This window comes from Balaenoptera ricei, chromosome 9, assembly GCF_028023285.1.
Source record: "Balaenoptera ricei isolate mBalRic1 chromosome 9, mBalRic1.hap2, whole genome shotgun sequence".
Lineage (NCBI taxonomy): Eukaryota > Metazoa > Chordata > Mammalia > Artiodactyla > Balaenopteridae > Balaenoptera > Balaenoptera ricei.
Genome location: NC_082647.1, coordinates 44811036 through 44832686, shown reverse-complemented (window position 1 = coordinate 44832686; position 21651 = coordinate 44811036). Strand labels below are relative to the sequence as shown.

The following is a 21651-nucleotide window of genomic DNA, read 5'->3' as shown; positions in this document are numbered from 1 at the left end:
CTACGATTCTAAAATATTTTCTTATGTTTTCTTAACTTTTCTGGAATTTATTTTTAGGTATCGTATATAGTAGGGCTCTAATTTAATTTTTTTCCCAAGTGTATACCCTGTTGTCCAAGAACCATTTATGAATATTCTTTTTATAATTTGAAATGCTAATTTTCTTATATGCTAAATTCCCGTATAATCTGTAATTTGCTCTTAGACTCTATTCCTTTCCCTTGATTTATTTGTCCATAAATAGTGTATCTATAAAGAATGCCAATACTGTATTTAAAAAATTTAATGTATAGTATGTTTTGATATGTGGGAGGAGTAATCATTCTTTATTGGTCTTGTTTTTAAATATTTATAGGTTATTCTTGCTTTTTTTTCACTTTCCTTTCAGGTTTGAAAAATAGTTTATTGAGTTCCATGAAAAAATCATGCTGGAATTTTGTCTGGCATTGCATCAAATCTATAGATTATTTTAGTGCATAACTGACATGTTTATATATTAATTCTTCCCATCCAGGAATATAATATGTCTTACTATTTATTTAGCTGTTCTTTTATGTCTTTTAGTAAAAATTTTACTTTTTATCTATATTAGTTGTTTATTTGTTGGTTATATCTTCCTTGCCTCTTTCCTTCCTTCTTTCCTTTCACTTATGTGCCAAGCACGGTGGTAAACAATATGGTGATAAGTATAGAGGTCTATGGCCTCATTAAGTTTGGAGAGGGAAATACACAGTCAGTAGATAATCATAGAAATAGATATAAAATCACAAGTGCTATGAAGGAAAAGATGCCATGATAACGAGGGTATATTTTAGGTGTATATTGCCTAATTTGGCCTTCCTAAGGAAGTTAAGATCTGAAAGTTGAGTTAGAGTCAGTGTGTTAGGAACTTAATTGCTTTGGTTGCTATTGTGAATGGAATCTTTGTAATAGCATTAAATTTTTTTTTTTGGAGGGAATGGGAGGAAGTCTGGGAATATAATGTTATGTTGATAGTTATTTTTCTTGCTACACAAAAGATAATATTCTGCTCTATTCTGACTTTCACTGGTGTTAAGAGGTCAACTTTTAGTCTAGCTGTTATTCTTTTGCTAGTTAATCTGTCTTTTCTCTATTGCTTTTAAGAAATTCTCTTTGGCTTTGGTGTTCTGCAGTTTCTCTGTCGGGTATCTAAGGGAGGATTTAATTTTACTTATCCTATTTGGAATTTATTTGGCTTAAACCTGGTCTTAGGATTAGTGCCTTTCAACAATTCTGGAAAATCTTCAGCTATTATTTCTTTGAATATTGCCTCTTTCATATTCTCTCCATTATCTCTTAATGAAAATCCAATTAGATACATGTTAGACCATCTTATGCTATTGTTCAAGTCTCTTAACTGCACTTGTATTTTCTGTCTCTATGTTTCTTACTAATGCATTCTAGATTATTTCTTAGATGTATTTTCCTGTTTCCTAAATCACTGCTATTCGGAGAGTAATTTCTTTTGAAACTACTCTTGGAGTTTTATTAACTTTGTTAAGTCTAGTTATTATATTTATTATTTCTCAAAGTTTATTTGGTCCTTTTAAAAATCTGCTTGGTGATTGATAAAATCTTTTATTCATATTTTTAATACCTGTTTTTATTTCCTTAAACATAAAATGTAGTACTTTTATTCTGTTGATTATTTCAGTAAATGAAGTCTTTGTATTTCCGATTGTGCTATTATTTTTGCTGTCTCTTGCTTATATTGCCTCCAATTCCTTGTATATTGTGATTTTTGCCTGTGAGGTCATATTCTTGGAACTTTATCCATGGGAATGATTGGTGTGTCCCTTCAAATATTTGAGTTGTCTTTTGCCAGGGATTTGGTGGTACTTCTAACCCAGGATCACTTTTACTAACTTCACAGATTGAGGCTTCTTGGGCAAGTCAATAGAGTGAATTTGGTCTGAAAACCCACATTAAGATCAGCTTGGGGTTTGTGAATTCTTAGGAGAGATTTTTTTCCTTTATCTCATTCCAAGTTTTGAGATATGCATTTTATTTTGCTTTCTCTTGGGCTTGGGTGGGGGTGGGGGGAATGCTAGTTCTAAGTTCTCCTTACACTAAGGGTAGAGCCCTTTGTGGTCTTAGCTTTATACCAGGGGGGAGAAAGATAATGTACAGGATCAATTGGATTCCCCACCTAGAGTGGGCTCCAAGGTTTTTCTCCTTTACCACATGTTATTTTGAGACTATGAAAACTGATGCTGTGGGTATATGATTTAAGAGATTGCCCCAGGGGTTCTGTTTACCTTTGTGGGTTCTCACGTTCACTTAGTGTTTGGCTTCTGAACTTTATTTACCTTTTTTTAAGTGGGGGGCAGCATATTGATGTACTCAAAAATGCTGCTTTTAACAAACATTTTATTCAGTAATTTTAGTGGGAGAATCAGGGTTTTATCTGCTGTTCTCCTCATCTACTTAGTTTAGAATTTGTTTAGTTTTATTTACCTTTGCAAGCAATCCTTTTAGAAATAAGACAAGAATAAATAAATTATAGCAAAGAATTTACCAAGCAGCTATATCAAGTTTTGTCTGCCAAAGTGAAATATTTAACATTTTCTACTTAAATCTGATGTTATTTATAAGCATACCAAGTGCATTTGTGATGTTAGGCCATGTTAAATTTGAAATCAGAAAGGAATTTAGAGATTATGTCATTAGAGTATCTACTTTATGCATAGTTTTCAGTTGGAGAAGCAGAATGAAGATTAGAAGATGTATAGGGTTGAATTCTGCCTCTGCTACTCACCAGCTGTGTGTCCTTAACAAACATCGAACTTTCCTGAGCCTTAGGTCTCTCTATAGCCAAATGAGAACAATAGTTCTTGATCTTCCCAAGTTATAGAATAGTTGCTAGAGTTGGATGTGTTAATAATATATGGGCCAGTGCTTGTAACCTGCTATTATTGTTAATTTTGAAGTCTTTAATTTGCTTCTTTTAATCTCATGAGATTTCTGTGAGAGAAGGCCGTTAATGCATTCATAGATTGCTACCTTTGTTCTGCATAACCTTTTGAAACCCACCTCATTTCTTTAGCCTTTTTAAATTTCCTCTCTGTATGACATTCTAGCTCAGTTAAGCTTTAGAGCATAGAGCAGACACCAAGAAATTTGAAAGCTGGTTTAGAAAGATTTAGTGAAATGTACACGGAGTATTACCTAGTTATAAATGTCTTTCACATTTTTATCAGATGGAGCTATATTCCAGTGTTTTAGGATATAAAGTAAAACTAGTCTTTGATAGAGAATAGTAAAAGCCCATGCGATATCCAGTCAGTATTGGAAAGATTTTTGAAAAGTCAGTTGCCTTTTGATAGGGTTAGATTCTTTGTCTACTTGTCAGCAGGGGGAGCCTTTGCCTCACTTTTTGATTCCAGAAGTCTGACAGTGGTGGCTCTTGTCAAGAGCCAGCATATTATGGAAAATGCTTGTTTCCTCACCTAACCTAGGCCTGAATACGTTTTGGAACCAGTTTTTCCTTTCTTCTTCTAATGGGAAAACTTTTTGTGCTTGTTTTCTGAGTTTTTTTTATACTAGTGGTATTTAAGTGCTGGTATGGGGGTTCTTTAAAAGTGGTTCATGCTAGGATAAACTAGTGGTTTGCAAATGCTATGCCCCGTTAAAGTTTTAAATGGTCTTAAGGTAATGAAAAAAAATTAGCTAATGAAGTAAATTTTTCATAAAGCTATAATTTGTTCAGTTAATGGACTATATTGAAGACTAACATTTTCTACTTCCTACTTATTCGTTTTACATTGTCTTTGTAGAAAATGTTGGTGATGATAGTCTTTACTTTTTTTTTTTTTTTTTTTTAAATATCCTTATTGGGCAGTTTACAAGGTTGACAACCTATGATGTTCCCCAGTAGTTTCTGAAATTTTATAGATCAGTGAAATTCAAGAGCCAACTACTTTAGCAAATAAAGATTGGAACTTCTGAACTGAACCATTTCCAACTTCCTGGTCACCTTTTTTCCTAACTTTTCCCTGAGATGTTTACTTCCCTTTTACACCTAAGGAGTGAGACTTAATGACTAAACTACTGTATCTGATATTCAAGATATAAGTGTAGGTACTAGGGAAAGTTGGTTTGATTATTTTTTTAAGTGTGCTGTATTTGGAATTAAGATCGGCATGCATTCCTACCATGTTCCAGGTCCTGAACTGGATAGTTTGCATATCTTCCGTATCTTTACAGCAACCCAGTGGGGTATAGAGATTGTGATAGGGTTTATTTTGCATGTGAAGAAACAGAGTGAACGAAATTAAACAAAATAGCCAAAGTCACGTATCTAGAATGTGTCAGAGCAGGATTAAAACATTACCAGGTTGCCTTTTTGATTCAAAATCATTGCTCTTTCCACTACATATTAATACTTTATGCTACATTTGATACTTTTCCCATCTTCGCTCAATTTATTCTTTTATAATATACCATCCTGCTCTAAGAACAAGGAATAGCCAGAGAGTATCCTATTCAATACCCTTTTGGGGGGTGCTTTTCCTGCTGGTAATAATCCCTTGTTTCCTGTTACCCAGAGAAAGATTTTGTACCCAGGGCTCTAATAATTACTAAAGTTTTAAGGCTTAATCTGTGTATGTTTTTGCAGTTAGAGTTTTATGAAATACTGATGGATTTAAAGATCGTTCTGTTTCTTTGGTATCCTCTTTGGGCTGCCACAATTTATTCTTTATGGTTAAGTGATTTCCCTTCTCATTTATATATTTTCCTTTTGCCATCCTTTCCCACCCCACCTTTATTTCTTGTGTCTTTCTATTAGGCTTTATCTTTCTTAAGAGCAGAGTATTTCCTAGTGTATCTAATGTTGCACATGCAATGAATACTTTGTCTTTTGACATAGTACTAAGCCTTGAAATAATTTAGAATTTCAGCTTCTTAAGTGTCACATGTTAAAACTAATTGTTTTAGGGCCTTTTCCATACCACTTTTACTTTGCTGCTATTCATTCATTCATTGAATGATTATTTATTGATCTCTACTATATACTAGGGACTATTTGGGGTGGGAAGGTGTGGTAAATAAAGCATAATGCCAAATCTCAAGGAGTTTTCATGTGACTATGGTAATATTATCAAATATCTTGACCCACTTGATGATCATTGGCATCCTGATACCTAGTATTACAGTTTGAAATGGTTTTCTACTTCCATGTGAGTTCAGTTGACTTGAACAGATATTTTTGGAACACTGACATATAAGGGACTATACTGAATGCTGTGAGCCAGACCGTGAAAACAAAATCGACTTACCTTCAAGGATTTTATGCTTCATTTATGGGAGTTGAGGAGGGGAGAGAAATATGCCAAATTTAGCTGTATCACCAGGAAAAATATTGTCAGTACTAATAGGCAGTGATGCAGAATGTACTAAGAAAGAAGAGAGGAAGAGTGCGTTATTTATGCCTAAAGGGGATTGGAGAAAGCTTCAAAATGGTTGGGTGCTGGGGATGGAGGATATGTAGAAGGATTTTATGAGGTTAAGATGGGGGAATGATATCTGAGGTGAATTGAACTAGAGTAACAAATGCATAAGGGCATTTAAGGCAAGCTTATGTTACCTGAAGTATTTGGTGGTTGGGACTGGATGAGAAGGAGTAGTCAAAGTTCATTTAGCGGATACACTGAAGAGTTCTTTGGATATCCTGCTTATTAATTTCTACTTATTTCTGGAGACACTGGTGTACCTTTGAAGTTTTTGAGTGGGTTGACAATGTGATTCCATCTGTATATTAAGATGATAACTTTGGTATATTTGTTTTCATGACTTTTATTCAAGATATGGTATTTTAACTGCTTCTTTTAGAAGAATCCAAGGACATTTAACAGACCAAACAATGGTTAAGCGGCACATCAAACTTTGTGATAAGAATTGACAGTTCAGGAAACTTAAAGTCATTGTTGTCATTATCCCAAATTCATTTTGATTTGCCTTTTAAAATTGTATGAGTTTAGATGAAGTTGAACCTCAGCTGAGAATTTCCTGGCTTTAGTTATTTTTTTCACAACCTAATTTAATTGGTTATAGTGAATTCAGTGTAGACTATAGTTTTTTCTTATTCCTTCTTTTGATACAATGACGATTTTAGGATTGAGAGTTAACAATATATAAAAAGCAAATATTTAGCTTTTGGTGTTATTGCTTTATTGGACTGATAATATTGCAAATGAAGAATGTTTGTACAAAATGAAGAGGTATTTAAATTTTTTTTTCTTTTTTAAATTGTTTTTTGTGGAGAGTTTTCTGGATTTCTTATCATGGCTGGTTATTACCTTGAGAAGTTTACCTCACTTTGAAACCAGTTATTAAAAAAAAATATATCTCCAACATTATACTCACCCTTTAAGAATTTTCCTTTTGGATGAGAGAGAAGAAAGGAATGCTAATAAATAATGGGCTCTGCTGTATGATATCATCTATCTTGTCTTTCGTATGTCACTCAGGGTCATCCTGCAAAAAACGTCAATAAAAGAGAGGCAGGGTTGGGAGTAGGGGAAGAAAATGGGTATGTGTGTGTTGGGGGAGGGTACAGAGGCAGGGACAGCTCATTCCCAAATAGAGCTTTCTGACACACTCATAATGTACTTCTTTAGAGATTTCTTCAATAGTTATCATGTTAGAGGAATTGCTGTTTTGAGGAAAGTATACTTAAAATAGACAGAAAATCATCTTGAATAGACAGCAGTTCACACAGACCTAGGTTTTGAGAGATTTTCCATAGTTCTTGAAGTCTTAAAAATCCTTTGCTTTGGCAAAAAGGGTGAATTTCTGATTTGGTGTGTGCTTCTTCCCACATTAAATTTTATCCTTTTTGGTCTGAAGGATTTTTTCCTCTCAATTTTAAGTTTTTCACATAATTTGGTCTGTAAGGAAACTGGTAATCCAGTAATATCAAACACTTACCATTTATTGAATGCTTATTAGGTACCAGCCAGTATGCATTTTTATTGTATTTTATCCTTACAGTAGCATCATTACAATCTTCTCCTCATACGACTGCTGTACAGATGAGGATATTTGATAGAGCTTTCAGGGCTAAAGTAAGGTTGCAGCAAATGTGGACTTAAGTTGTGGCTTTGCCATCAGTTCTGATGAGCATGCCTGCCATCTTCATCAGCAGTATCTCCCTCCACTCAACGCCCTCCCTCAGAGTTTACTGATCTTGTTCCTCTTCAAACAGAGCTTTCTTATAATCCTATAATCCAAGTCTCTGAATGGCGTGCTTTCTGCTTTTGCTTCTCTGAACGTTTGGCAAACTCTTTCTCAGCCTGCAAAACCCAAGTGTTATTTCTGTTCTGAAGCTTTTCTTGATTCTTCCAGATACTATTAATCATGCTTCCATAGCCTTTGTATGCCTCTGTTCTTACATTGTTATAACTCCCGTATTCACTGAACTTTCTGAGGGTAGCGACCGTCTCTCCTAGCATATACTAGGTACAGCAAATGTTTGTGGAATTTGTTGAATGAATGTGAATTCTGGAGAATGTTATCAAACCTTTCATGATCATTACGTCTGACAAAGTAATTCACCCAATATTTTGTGGATGGATGCAAGTGATAATATGATGTTTAGGGCCTTCTTTTAAACTCTAACATTGCATTCATATTGAATCTATCACATGTAATGCTAATTTAATGAATGGTTGTAATTTCTTTATAATATGTTATTAACTTTGTTCACAGTTTAGGGGGGAAAATAGTGATAAATAGCTTAGTGGAACACACATTAGTGGTCTTTGTGAGGCTATTAAAATTCCTATTAAAATGAGAACATTAAAATGTCAAAAGTCAAGTTCATAGGAAGAGTTAGTATGTAGACCCAATTTTTATTTTCCTCAGTCTTAATTAGTCTCCTGAATTATTTATTGGTATAACACTTGAATAATAGTTGAGAATTTGTGTAATTTTTCTGTGTTACATATTTAAAAATATTAGCCATTTAGCTCAACACATGTATCCTATTTGTTGATTTCCTCTGTTTTCTTAGGGCTTTAAATACATTTTATTTATTTATAACTAAGGTTTTAAACTTCGACTCTACTTGAATATTGCATTATTATTAGACACTAATTACTTTTCAAATGCTCAAATAAAAAAGAATATGAGGGAGAGAGTAATAAGAAAGAAGTTAGCTATTCTTTTATTCAATTAATTACCAATTATTAATTTTTAAGCATAGCCAAATAGTAGCATGTATCTCAAAAAATGGTGATAGTTTTATTTCTATAATGATATGAGAGAAAAGGCACAAAAATGATATTTAATGGCAAATTTACTCTTCTGCAAGCTCTAGAAATCCATCTACCATTGTTTTTAAGTCAATATCTGTTGAAATCCTACTCTGAACATTTTTGTGTCTGTGCTCATAGCAAACATGTTGTATCATTTTTGAGTTAAGTTTGCAATAAAGATTAATAAGTTAGTGTTTCAGTTTTTCTGTAACAACAGCAACAAAACCTTTTTCTGTGCATGAAGTGCATGCATAAAACGAGCGGAAGTTCCACAGACTTTTGGACTCTTCTGTTCTTACGTGTAAGTCTCTTGATGTTTCCTGTCTGCCTTTTTGACTACCTGTACAGCTGTTTTTCATGTGTTTTTCAGACTTGGAGAAAGACCAAGTATTTTTGACAGCTGTATGCTGAACTGCAGTGTATGCTTGGCCACAGGTCACGTTTGCATTTCTTCACTTGTATTTTTACTCGATGTGTAAAAGAAATACGAGCATAGAGAGATTCAGAAAACATGTAGCATGCTGAGTAATGGTAGTCTTCTTCTCCACTTACTCTGCTACATAGATTCCACAGAAAGAAAAAGACAGCAGAGAAATGGAGGAAATGGTATTCAGAACTACCCTCCATGGGGCCCTTGTTGCTATAATAATGAATGATGGAAAATGCTCTGCGTCAGGCATGGTGGAAAGAACTGAGCACAGGGACACACACACACACACACACACTGCTACAGACCATTTTAGTGAACAGACTGTAATTTAGTAAAGAAAAGTGTTAATCTAGCAGTCAGTTCAACATGTAATTGATTACCAATTTATGCATAATGTTAAAGCTTTGTCTATATGATATTTTAACACCAGGAAATGAGACACACTTTTTAATAAATATTCATTTCATGAGGCTGCCATAATGGAACTTTCCTGCCTCCACCCACCCATCCCCACAGGCACAAAATTTTTTCATTGCCTTTGAAAATGAAAAATACTGATTTCCAAAGTTCTTTCAAAATGATTTTGGTAGGTCCTTTGTCAGTTTGTTCCTAGATCTTGCAAATAGTCTTTCAAATCACAATGCTTATTTTTCTGTCATCATGGTTATGATTAATGAGATAAACATCCAAATTTTAAATTCTGATGAAATCTCCACCCTTCCTAGTTATTTCAACTTTAAAAGATAATTTTTCCCCTGTATTATTTAGGCATAATTTTTGAGGAAACATCACTTAGCTATTGTCATCTTTTCAATCTGTTGCTTTTACATTTCATGCCCTGGTGGTAAAACTTGATCCATTGCATTGGATCAAGTCTAATTGTCTCTGTATCTTTTTCTAATATGTTCTTTTTCTCTTGCAGAAATTTCCTCTGCTTTTACCTTTGATCTCTTTTCATTCTACTTATCCTTCTCAGTCTAGGTATCCTTCTCAACTGAGAGGTAGGATACATCCTACCTCTATCATGAAACTTTTCCTAGGAAGTTCACTGTAATGAGGCTCTTTGATTTTCTATAGTGCTTAGTCAGTTTCACATCATTTAGATTTTATATGTTAACTTATGTTATTTTAAAAAAATGGATCCAGTGTGGTAAAATGGAGTCAGATTCTGACTTGAGTACTAGCTGTCATTTTTTAATTCTTTGACATTAGACAAATTATTTAAGCTCTGTGGGTTTCAGTCTTCTCATGTGTAAAATGGGACTATTGTTATTAAAGATTATAGCTATATGCTGGATAAATGTTTAGTACAAAGGCGGGAATATAACAGGTGCTCAGTAAGTGGCAGTAGTAGTTATTTGCTGTTGTTCTATATTTCTTACAGCTCCTAATATAATACTGAGCATGTGGTAAAGACTCTTTGAGTATGGTTCATGGCTAGGTCATTTAAATAGCTCCTGAAATCCCATCGCTTTTATGAAGGCTTCCTGTTGGCTCTGTCCTATTAGAACTACAAAACTTTCATGGCTTCTCTGGACTGTTCTTTCTGTTCTCATTATCAGTAAGGGGAGCCTTTGGTATGTATTCTGAAGTGGCTTCCAATACAGTGATTTGAAGAATTTATTTATTTATTTTTGAGTAATGTTTTGGATTGATCCCTACATTTTTCTAATCGTCAGTGGCTGGGATTGTAATAAATAAAGCATTTTTCATGTACTTAAAATGCAGTATGTGAAATGCATAGAATAAAGTCTCAGCCAATCTGAGCTGCAGATGAATAAAGTATTTTGCCTAGCTTACTTCAGCTCAACAGACATTTATTAATGTACCTCCTATGTGCCAGGCATTTTCTAATTGTTGGATTTACAAAGATGAGTAAGATATACCTTCTTGCCGTTGAGTTTAAGCTAAGGTTAATGAGAGGCACAAAAATAGATAATTTCAATCAGTGATTAATTGTAAGATGAAGGTAAGGATGGGGCTCTGTGGGATCACAGATGGAGGGTAATTGAAGGGAAAGAGAAGATTTCTGGGAAGACATGAGCTTCAGTCTGTGATGTCTCTCAGAGGACAAATGGGTTGATCCACTTGATTCAGGGACAGAGAGCCAACTCAGCTTCAATATTTATGAGAATTTATTGCCTATAAAGTTCATGGATAGGTTTGGCTCCAAGTGAGGCTTGATGCACTTGCTTAAACAGTGTCTTCCATGGCCCTCTCTTAACTGCACCCTTGTAAAAGCCTAATGGCTTCTCTGATTCCAGACCTTATCCTTCTCACATATTACTCCCCAGGGGGAAGAGTAAGTTTTTCTTTAGTTTCAGCTCAGTTTAGGGATTTAGTTTCTTTCATTGGCTGTAAATTATAACCATCCCTTAACTAATCACTGTGACTAGTGGGATACTAATTAGTTTATATAAGTCAGGGCCTACCTACTCTCAAGCTTAGAATGAAGTCAGTCTCATTCAAGCCTCATGGCTAAAGATGGGAGGAGAGGGCAATGGATGACCAGGAGGCATCCAGCAAATGTTCACTATCCCAGGGGAAGAAAAGTGTAAGAATTTTTTTGGAAAGGAAATAATATAAGCAAAAGCAAGGAAGTATGCACCATTACGATGTGTGTGGGAAACAGCAAGTAGTTAAATATTAATACAACATTTAGTATGAGACTTAGAAAATAATTATAAAATAATAACGCGATGCAGTATTTAACACCTGCTGGATCTAGTTTCCGTACATTACTTAATTGAATTCTCACAACAGCTAACTAAGTTAGGTACACCATCTTGCAGATAAGGAAACTTGAGCCCAAATTCACAGCTAATAATTGGTTGAACTGGACTCAAACTCAGATTATCTGGCTCTAGAGGCAGCCCATGTGGACATTACAGTATATTAAGTATCTCCTCTATATTGCTAGAGTTTCAGGAAATAAGACTTCATATATCATGCTAAGGAGCCAAGTGTTCTCTGGGGCTCAAGTTTTTTTCAAGCTCTAGCTCTTTGTCATACCATGCGAAAGCAGTAGTTCTCAAACTTTAGCATGCATCAAGTAGCCTCTAGGGCTTGTTAAAACCTAGACTTGGGCCCTATCATCATAGTTTCTGATTCCATAGGTATAGAGTGGGACCCTAGGATTTGCATTTCTAAGAATTTCCTAGACAATGCTGATGCTGGTGGTCTGGGAGCCACACTTTGAGGACGACTTCTTTAAGGTCTTTGGGAGACTGGAAGATTTGTGGTTCAGAGACATTCAACATATTGAAATGAACTCAAAGTTTATTGTACTTCTGCTTGGAAGTATACATGCCTTGACCTCACATTCTTTAATAATACAAAGAGTATATTTTGGTTACAGTAATATCCTCCCCCATAGGTCAAGGTCATTGCATGTGTTTCATTGATTGGATTTCTTCTGTCTCTGATTCTTAACTTATTAAGATTAGATTTATTGCTCTCCTCCTAAGTCCTGCTCAATGTGCTAATGCTCAGTTCCCTCCTTGATGGTTAATAAAGTGCATTTGTATACTAAAGGAATATATTTGAACACTTTATGTTATTTGTTTACATTTTGATTGTGAAAAAATTTAAATATCAGAACAAGTAACATGAATGTCCATTTTTCCACCATTTAGAGTCAACAGTTGTAAATGTATACACATGTATACACACACTTTTTTTTTTTTTGATGAACCATTTGAAAGTAAGTTACAGATCTTATGCCACTTCACTCATAACTATTGCAGAACACATTTCCTGATAAGAACATTCTCATATGTAATCACAATACCATAATCACACTTAAGAAAATTAACAATAATTCCTAATGTTGTCTAACATGCAGTCACATTCCAGTTTCCCCAGTTGTCCCAATGTCTTCTATATCTGGTTGTTTTTTGGTATCAGGATCCAATCAAGTGAAATTAAATTTTAAGAGTCAGTAAAGCTGGATGGATCTTTATGCTCAGATAAGTTCTGTGTTATTTAAGATATAAGTTTCATTGCTTTAATAAAGACCAAACTTAATTAAGGAAGATGTTTATTTCTGTCAGATTTAACCACCTGGAGATAAAGTGGTCCAGGACTGGTAGGCAGCTTTGTTGTTCTCAATATGTGGCTTCTATCTTTGAGGCCAAGATAGCTGTTCCAGCCCTACCATCATGCTGGGAAGAGGGGAAGGGAGTGCATACTCAGCCCTTTTAAGGGTAAGTCTGGGTGTTGCACATATCACCCTGCTCCCATCTCATTGGCGAGAAAGTACTCATATGATGTATCTGTCACAGAGGCCTGGAGATACAGGCTTTATTCTAACTGGATGGCCATGAGTCTAGTGATAATTCAAGTACCAAAAGAAAGAATGGCTCTTAGGGGGAGCAGTTAGCATCTCGGCCACAAGTTTGTTTTTGCAAATGACTAAACTATACTAAACTGTATTAAATCCATTTAATAGCTACTAGTACATTGTAATATGCCATTTCTCTTTTTGAGATATATAGGGCTAGTAATTGCTTCTAAGCTGAGCCCTGACTGTTATTCTTTTTTGAATTATTGGATATATATTTTATAGATGTCCTGTTGCCTTCTTTTTTGTTGGGGCATAGCTGTCACTGCTCACAGCTATCAGTGTTTTCATACCTTTTCTAATTTGCTATTTTCTTTTCTCTGGGCTGGGGAAGCAGGTAATGATAACCGTCATAATGATGCTATGATTTATTGTGTTTTATGTGTGCTACACAGTGTTAGAGACTATTAAATCTTATCTGTAACTTTGGAGCTCTTAGGCAAATATACTCATTTTATAAATGAGGAGGCTGAAGCTCCTAGAATATCAGTAACTAGTTTATGAGAACTGCAACTGTTCGAACCATAATTAGAATAAGAATCGATGCCCTGAGTGAGACCTGGGAATCCTACCTGTAAAAAGTTTGCATAATTTTCATTACAAAGACTTTGCAGCATCTATTTTGACTATTTAGAGGAATATTTATACTTTTTCATTTTTGCTTGGTACAGACAGGAGGATTGCTATATAGTTAAATTCTGGATAGATGAGGTACTCTTTGTCTAAATATATCTCTGTGAATACACTTGTACAACATGCATATACATACAGCATCCATACAAACTCATATCTTGTTTTATGAAAACTTTAATAAGCATAGTAGATAAAGAATAGATTAAAAAATCTTAAAACAATGACTGAAAAACCTACTATGCCTTATAAAAGAATTTGAGCTTTGAGGGAATACTCTTCAAAACAGCATTAACATGAACAATCCCTTTCTGTCTAGCAATCCCAGAGTGGTTCAGATGTGTATTTTGTGAATATATGCTAAGACAATATTCAACCTGAAACATCTCTCAGACTATTTAAAGTTGTTAAATTTATTGAATCAATTAAGATGGGGTAGAGTATGTTGCAGTAATAAGCACCCCAAAGATCTCAGTTTGTTTTCTTTTTAAAAAAACTCCTTTGGCAACATATTTTGATTTTTAAAAATTGCCCTTATATCCATACTCAGATACAATAATAAGACTACCATCCATTTCTATGCAATTTAATTTCTTTTTGAGCAAAGTATTCTTTAAATTTCAAAATTTAGGGATAACTGTATTGGCACTGATATCCAAGGTAAAATGGAATAGTTACTACAGGACTTACTGTATGTGGTAAGTATGGGTTAGAGATGACAAATTAATTAGAAGATTGACCTTTTGTTTATTCTCTTAATGAGTAGCTTAATTTTTCTTTGACATAGTTCTTCCCTATATAATAGATTATAAGATACACTAATCGCACTAGCAGAACGTGAAAAGTTATAGCCACTAGATCTTTCTCAGATTAGGGATACTATACTGCACCATAGAAATCATCATCATTATCATCATCTCAGTATGTTTTAAGAACTGTGAATTTTGTAGTTAATGTTTACAGACTAATAGTAGAAGACACTTCAAAATCAATCGATAGTTTAGGGCAATCAGTGACTAGTATTTTTCGGTATTAGTCATTTTTCTCTCCCAACAGTGCTCAACACTGTGATTTGTATAAAACTGGTGCTTAATACATGTCTATGGATTTGGTCTGCTGTGTTTGACTGATGTCTAAGTCATTTGAAAGTATGGGGCTGACATACTATGAAGAAGAGAAGGCGTCGTGCAGAACAGTTTGTATTTCTGATTTTGGAAAAAATGATATCTTGCAAAGAGTCATGATTGTTCTCAGGTATTCTCTTGAGCTACAGATTTTAGCTCAAATAAATGAAAATAAATGTATTTAAAACTATAGACATGAATAATGAAAAAACTGGGAAATGTATAGATAGTGATATACAATAATCTGATAGCTTCATCAGTTTGCGATTTAAAATTTAAACTGCCCATTTTGTCCCTTGGGGAAAAAATTAACTGACATATTTGTGGTGAATAGGGATAAAATCATTACATTCATAAAAAGAATAAGTTACCTAATTTCCTCTAATTCTTCTTTAGGTCGCGATTTAATTTGTATCCAGTCTATGGATGGAATGCTGATGGTGTTTGAGCAGGAAAGCTATGCTTTTGGGAGATTTCTCCCTGGTTCTCTTTTACCTGGCCCTCTTGCTTACAGTTCCCGTACAGATTCCTTCATTACTGTTTCATCCTGCCGACAAGTGGAAAGTTACAAGTAAGTTTGGATCTTGAATCTTTGGAATCATGGTTTTTTAAGTGTATGCTGCTGATAATTTCTTATCCACAAAGAGCTTGAATATTGCAAATGAAAAAGAGAGTGGTTTCTCTGATAAAATGTAATTGTGGTGACTTAGAGGATATCATTTACATATCATAAAACATTTGAAAGGCAGTATAGTGCAGAGATTGAGAGGAAGGATTTGGAGAGAGGCACACCTGGGTTGGAGTCCTGATTTTGCTACTCACAGCTGTTTGATGGTCAGTCTCCTTATCCTGAATGTAAAGGAGGTAATAACATCTATTTCGACAAATTTGTTAAAAGAATTAAGTGTATGTCAAGTTACCACCCCATAGAAAATGCTCAATAATTATTGCGATTGTTCCTTGAATTATAAATAATAAAACACAGTCTGAGTGAAAAAAAACCAGGTACAAATACATATATAGAATGATTTTATAACAAAAAAAGAATGTATATGATATAGGAAGAATACTGGCAAGAAATACAAGTGTTTTTATGAATGTTTTTAAAAGAACGGTTTACAGAAGTGAAGTATGAAAATGACCCTATGAAAACAGCTTATACTTTTTGCTAGAAATTCATATTGATTTCGGTGAATTGTGTTTCAGAGAGACCGTTTTCTCCTCTACCAGCTAAATTTCAATAAAGATTATGGTTTTGAGTTTTTGGAGGCTGTGTTTTTTATTGGAAGGGAGAGTGGGAAAAAAAGTAGAAATCCATTCTGGGAAAAGAAATAGACTTGGAGAATTATAATATTTTCAGTAACTTTATTGTTGTTATCTTACTGATGGCAGCATTTAGAACTTTAAACATCTAAGCAGCACTTCATTATAGCCTTTCAGTATTATTTTTGGCCACCTGATTTTTCCCAAGGCAGGAAGAAAATATAAATTCATCAGGCAACAGATGTAAATTTTTGCCTTCAAGTTTTATTATTGTGTATATTGCAAGTTAATGTAGTTTTCTCTTAATGAGTGGCAATCTACATTCTGAGAATTATTGTTCAGGCATCTAGGATTTAAAACTCTGAAAATAAGCAAATGTTTGTGACTAAGCAGAAGTTAACTGATGGAGGTAGTGTATCATTATGTCATATTCCTCCTACAACTCCTATGGTGCTTGTCCAAAGGAGATGAATGAGTTGTGGCATTGCTACTGATAATAAATAAAATATCATAATTATTATGAGACGCTGAGAAAAATATCTGTATAATTCATTCAGTCCTGCCAAAACTTAAGCAATATTGAGAAGATCTGCTTTGCAGCTTTCCACCCAGTTCTTGCCAAGTAGAGTGATACTAGCAGTGTTACACTGGGGTCATGATACAAAGATGTGAATGTTCCATGACTTACTCTTTGAAATATGGGAATAGGAATTAATTTGGTAATAATTCCAGGAGTGATTGGATGAGAAAACAATGTGTAGGTTTCCTTAACATGAAGGTTTTATCTCACAGAAACTCATACTGTTTTAACTGTGGTAATTCTCCAACATACTGATCTATTAAATTCATCTCCATCTAAGACTAAAAAAATGCACACTTTATTTATTATGTGGATCTTTTAAAATGGTAAAAATGCATGGGATATGTGATTATTGTGAAATGATGACAATCAAGAGGGTTTATAACATTGAGTAGTATGTTGTATTTATATATACTTTCAACTTTAATAGATTAAATGGTAATCACAGGTGTAATTTAGGATGGGAGAAAGCATGAAAACTGTAGGTTTGGTGTTCGGAGGCTTCATTAAATCTATTTATAATCAGTTAAAAATATAATCAGTTAATAGAAAAGGATTTTAAGACATAATTCATTTTCATTTTTGATATTGATGTTTAATTACTTTAAAAACAGATCAATTATGTTCAAGTAGGAACTAGAGAAGTCTATGAGTCTCAAACTTTAGTGTGCATAAGAATCATCTGAGCATCCTTTTATGAAATGCACATTTGCAGATTCTTAATCCCCAACCCCTTAGATTTTGATTTAGTAGGTTTGGGGAAAAGACCCAGAAATCATCACAAATACATACTCCAGGTGATTCTAATTCAGGACATACTTTGAGTGTTGTTTTTCTTTTGAAGTGAGAGAATTTTTTTTTTTTTTTTTGGTAGAGGAGGGGCTTAGGGCCATTCCCTTGGCCACGTTTGTACAAACTTTGGATCATCTTTTATTCTCTTTTTCTTTCCTTTGCTTGTCAGAATTATTTAGTCAGTAAATCGTGACCTTTCTACCTTTTTTTTTTTTTTTTTCTCTTATTCAGCCGTTGCTTCCCATTCGCATTGGCATTCAGACCTTTATCTTTTCACTTGGATTTCTGTTTTTTTTTTTTAACCTCTAATCTAAACTTTGAAGGGCCTTTCTCATAGCTATTCTTTTAAAACACCTCTTTAAGCCAGAATAATTTTTGTTGTCCATTAAAAAATCTAACTCTTCTCATACGACATTCAGTGCTCTTTATGCTCCAGTCCCATTGTACCTCTGTTAAGTGGACTTTCAGATTTGGAAGGGACTTTTAAAATTAACTGGTTTAAATATCCTCCTTTTTTTTAACCTCCTAGATATATTATTGCCCAACACACTGATTGTTGCCCAATATCATATTTGCTTTTTGTGTTGTGCTAAAATGTTCCAGAGTGTCTTGCATTATCAGGTTCCTGAGAGCAGAATCTGTTTTAAATACCTGTTCACTAAAGGAATAATTCAGTTCATTGGTTCAGTCATTCATTCAGCAAACATTTTTCAAGAGGCTTCTCTGTGCCACACACTGTGCAAAGCACTGGAGATGCAAAGCCAGATAAGACCTGTCTCTTGTCCTCCAACAGTATGCCAGCAAGTGGGGAGGTAGCAAGTCAATCAGCTACTTCAGTTCATTGTGATACTGGCTATGGCAGCACTGTGCACAGGAAACTGAGGAGCCTAGAGGTGATACCTTTAAATAAGAGTTGAATGTAAGGAGGCTCCCTGAAGAAGTATACTTGCCAGGAGTTTTATCTTTCTCCCCTGTTTGCTATACACTTTCCCCTGTACCCCTACAGTGGCTCCTAATATTAATACATTGCTAAGTAGACAATAGTCTTTAAATCAGTATTTTAAAATCTGTTTGTTGAATTTAATGGATAGTATTTGAAAAAGAGGATTGTGTTCTTCACTAGCCTTAGGCTCTTGCCAAACTGAAATATTTGGTGTTATTCATATATATTCAGAGCTTCTCTCTTTCTCTCTCCTCTTTTGCTCATGATGTACTCTGTCTGAAATGCTCTTCCTTCCTTTTCTGTGAATGAAAATTAGGTCTGGAAGCCTCCCTGCTCCCCATTCAGATCTTGACTGACATAGCTGTCAGTAACAACTCCTTCTTCTCAATTCACAGAGTAATTTTTCACTGTGTTCCATAAGCACTATTCATGCTTTCACTGATATGACATATTTACTTGTTTTTCTCCTTGACTAGGCTAAATGTTCCTTGATGGCAGGGATTTTATATCCCCTGAAGTGCCTAGCATTGTACCTTGTTGAAAGTAGATGTTTAACAAGATCTTAATGAAGGAATGAAAAGTTTGAGTAAACCTTCTATTTTGTTACTGGCATCTTTCAATGAAAATGATTCTCCCAGGCATAATCAAGAATGCTTTAGCTATAGTTGGAATGAATGTAGTAATGCTCTGTATCCAGAGCTTCCAATTCTAGTAGAGTTCTGCAGGTTAAATATCAAAGTTCCCAAATCTCCTGGTACACTTTGAGGTGACAACTATTTTTCATTTGAAAATAAATGATTTTGGAGGGTTTACTTTTGTGTTCTGTGACACCTCAATCCATATTTTAGTTACTTGCTGCTGTTTTTACGATGTGATACAGAGGAGCACTAAATTATATGGTTGAGTTTGTCATTGGTGCTCCACAGGACCTGTTAAGCATTTGTGGCTATTGGTTCAAAAAGTACCACTGTTCACCTGGACTTGCTGTATTTGTGATTAGTGCCCTTTCTGTTCTGAAAAACACATATGACACTCTTTCATTAAATCTTTTTACATTGGACCTGATTATTCTTTCAGCAGTTTCAACAAGGGAATTTTATTCTTTAGCTTACTTATATCACGTAACACCTGAGCGATAAGAAAAAAAAAAAATCCAAGTGTTTTCTTTATTTCAGAAATTCCAAGTCTGCTTGGAATTGTTTGGTTTTGGAAACAGATTTCCATGTACATTATTGGTCACAGTTAAGAGAATTTAAGGAAGAATCATAAAATAAATGCTATTGTAAGTTTGTCATCATCTAAATTTACTGTCAGTTACGTTTAGTAATAAAATACTCTTCTGAGTTGTCTTCTGGGAAGAGAATTGGTCTGGGTTTAGAAATCAGGAGTCAATTTTGGCTGTGTCTGTGCCTGCTGTTTTGATGTTAATGAGGCCACTTTAGGGGTTCACTTATGGCTCACATGAAATAATAACTCTTTTTAGTTATATAAGAAGCTTCAAACAGCTCAAAATCTTTGGATATTTGCAACAATCTCATGAATATCCGTATCATCCTCTGGTAAGTTGGTGTCTGCATGAAATGAATGGCCTATGTAATTAATTGCCCGAGGTTAGATCCATTTGCAGGACCAGCTCTGGACTGATGTTCTAGTCACTAGTGCATACTAATTTCTGTTACCATGAACCAGAAAGAGTAAAGCAATCTTATTTGGAGGTTGGACTATGAGGTCTAATTATTTGGTGCTTTTGGAGAGTTAGGGATTTTGAAGGTCAGTCTCAGATGGTATGGAGATATTTGCTGCAGCTGCCTACAGGATTTTTTAGCATGATTTTACAAGGCCGAGATCTTCAGCCTCCTACCATTTTTTGTCTCATTTCCCATGACTCATTCCTCTCCACCATGCATCTCTCCTAAACTCCTGCCATGGCCTTTCATGTCTCTTTTACTGCTGCATGCCTTTGCATGTGCTGTTTGCTTTGCCATAATGCCTTTTACTTCTTTAACAGCATGATGAGTTTTCACTCATTCTTCAAAACCTAGCTTTCTCCTCCTGAACTGATACCAAGAACGTATATATTTCCTCCACCCCAATTACCTGTTCCTGCGATCATATTCCCTTGGTACTTATATGCATACCTTCTATTAGCACAGGGCACTCTGAGTTACACTTGTTTGTATATGAATCGTCACAACTACTTTGGAAGGTCCTGGTGGATATAGGTCATGTAGTAGTTTTTCCCCTTGTTATTGCTTATATGAGATCCCTACTATATGTTTATTGAATGAATGAACTTTATATACATTAAGCTTTCTTACTAACTGTAATTTTCATGAATGCATTGCAAAATCTATCTTAATTCATAGTCATTCTACATTCACTGAAAATTGGAGGCTTTTTACAAATTAAGTATTGCTGATTGAGATAGAAGGCTTTAAGAGTTGGTATATGACATTTGAATACCAGTGTAAATTTCAGTGCTTGTTTAGATATTCTGCATTGCCTTTATTCATTCAGGTCCCTGATGTTTACACTATCAGACATCTTTCTCTTAGACAATATGAAATGTCTGAATATATCTATCTACTAATTTTCCTCTTAGCTATCAAAGAGCAATGTAAGAAGTTTTGATTCAATAAGAGGGAAAGGCTTAATTATTTGTTGAGATGTTTTTGTTAACCTTCTAATACCTTTTCTCTGCCAAGTGTTACCTTTTGGAGAGCCTTCCCTATCTCCCCTATGTAACTAGATATGCACCAACAATAAAAGTAAGAAACTTCAAAAAAAAAAAAAAAAAAAAGAGGGAAAGGAATCTATGAGCCTAAAATTTCTTCATTTTGAGTAGGATTATTACTCTAACAATATACCATAAATTAGTGCGAGTAAGGGAATTTAAACTTTATTGTCTAAATTAATAATTTCTAAATTGAATGGTATTTATAAATTGTTTTTAAGAATGATTTGAGCTAAATGTTACTATTTTTTAATTTTTAACTTTTAAAAAATTTATTTTATTGAAATATAATTGATTTACAATGTTGTGTTAAATGTTACTATTGAAATAAAAGCTTTAAAATACTTATAGAAAGTTATAATGTCCATTATTGAGAACTTATTACATACTAGATAAATTACTAGGTGATTTATCTCTATGTATATATAAATCTGTATCTGTCTATGTGTTTGTCAATCTGTCAATCAATAATTGGGCACCTAGTATATACCAGATACTGTACTAGGCACTAAATTATTTTTTAATTCTTTTAAC

General features: G+C 34.3%; 1 protein-coding gene across 9 annotated transcripts in view; it reads left to right on the top strand.

The window, feature by feature from the left end:
• The window catches only part of BBS9 (Bardet-Biedl syndrome 9), a 713234-nt gene that overhangs the window by 90836 nt on the left and 600747 nt on the right, over positions 1-21651 (top strand). For all 9 annotated transcript variants that reach the window (XR_009504851.1, XR_009504850.1, XR_009504853.1 and 6 more), the window contains exon 6: positions 15202-15376. Coding sequence is in view for 3 of the 9 variants with exons in the window: in XM_059932716.1 (XP_059788699.1) it covers positions 15202-15376 (175 nt within the window). In the remaining 6 variants the exon portion in view is untranslated. The remainder of the gene's footprint in view (positions 1-15201; positions 15377-21651) is intronic.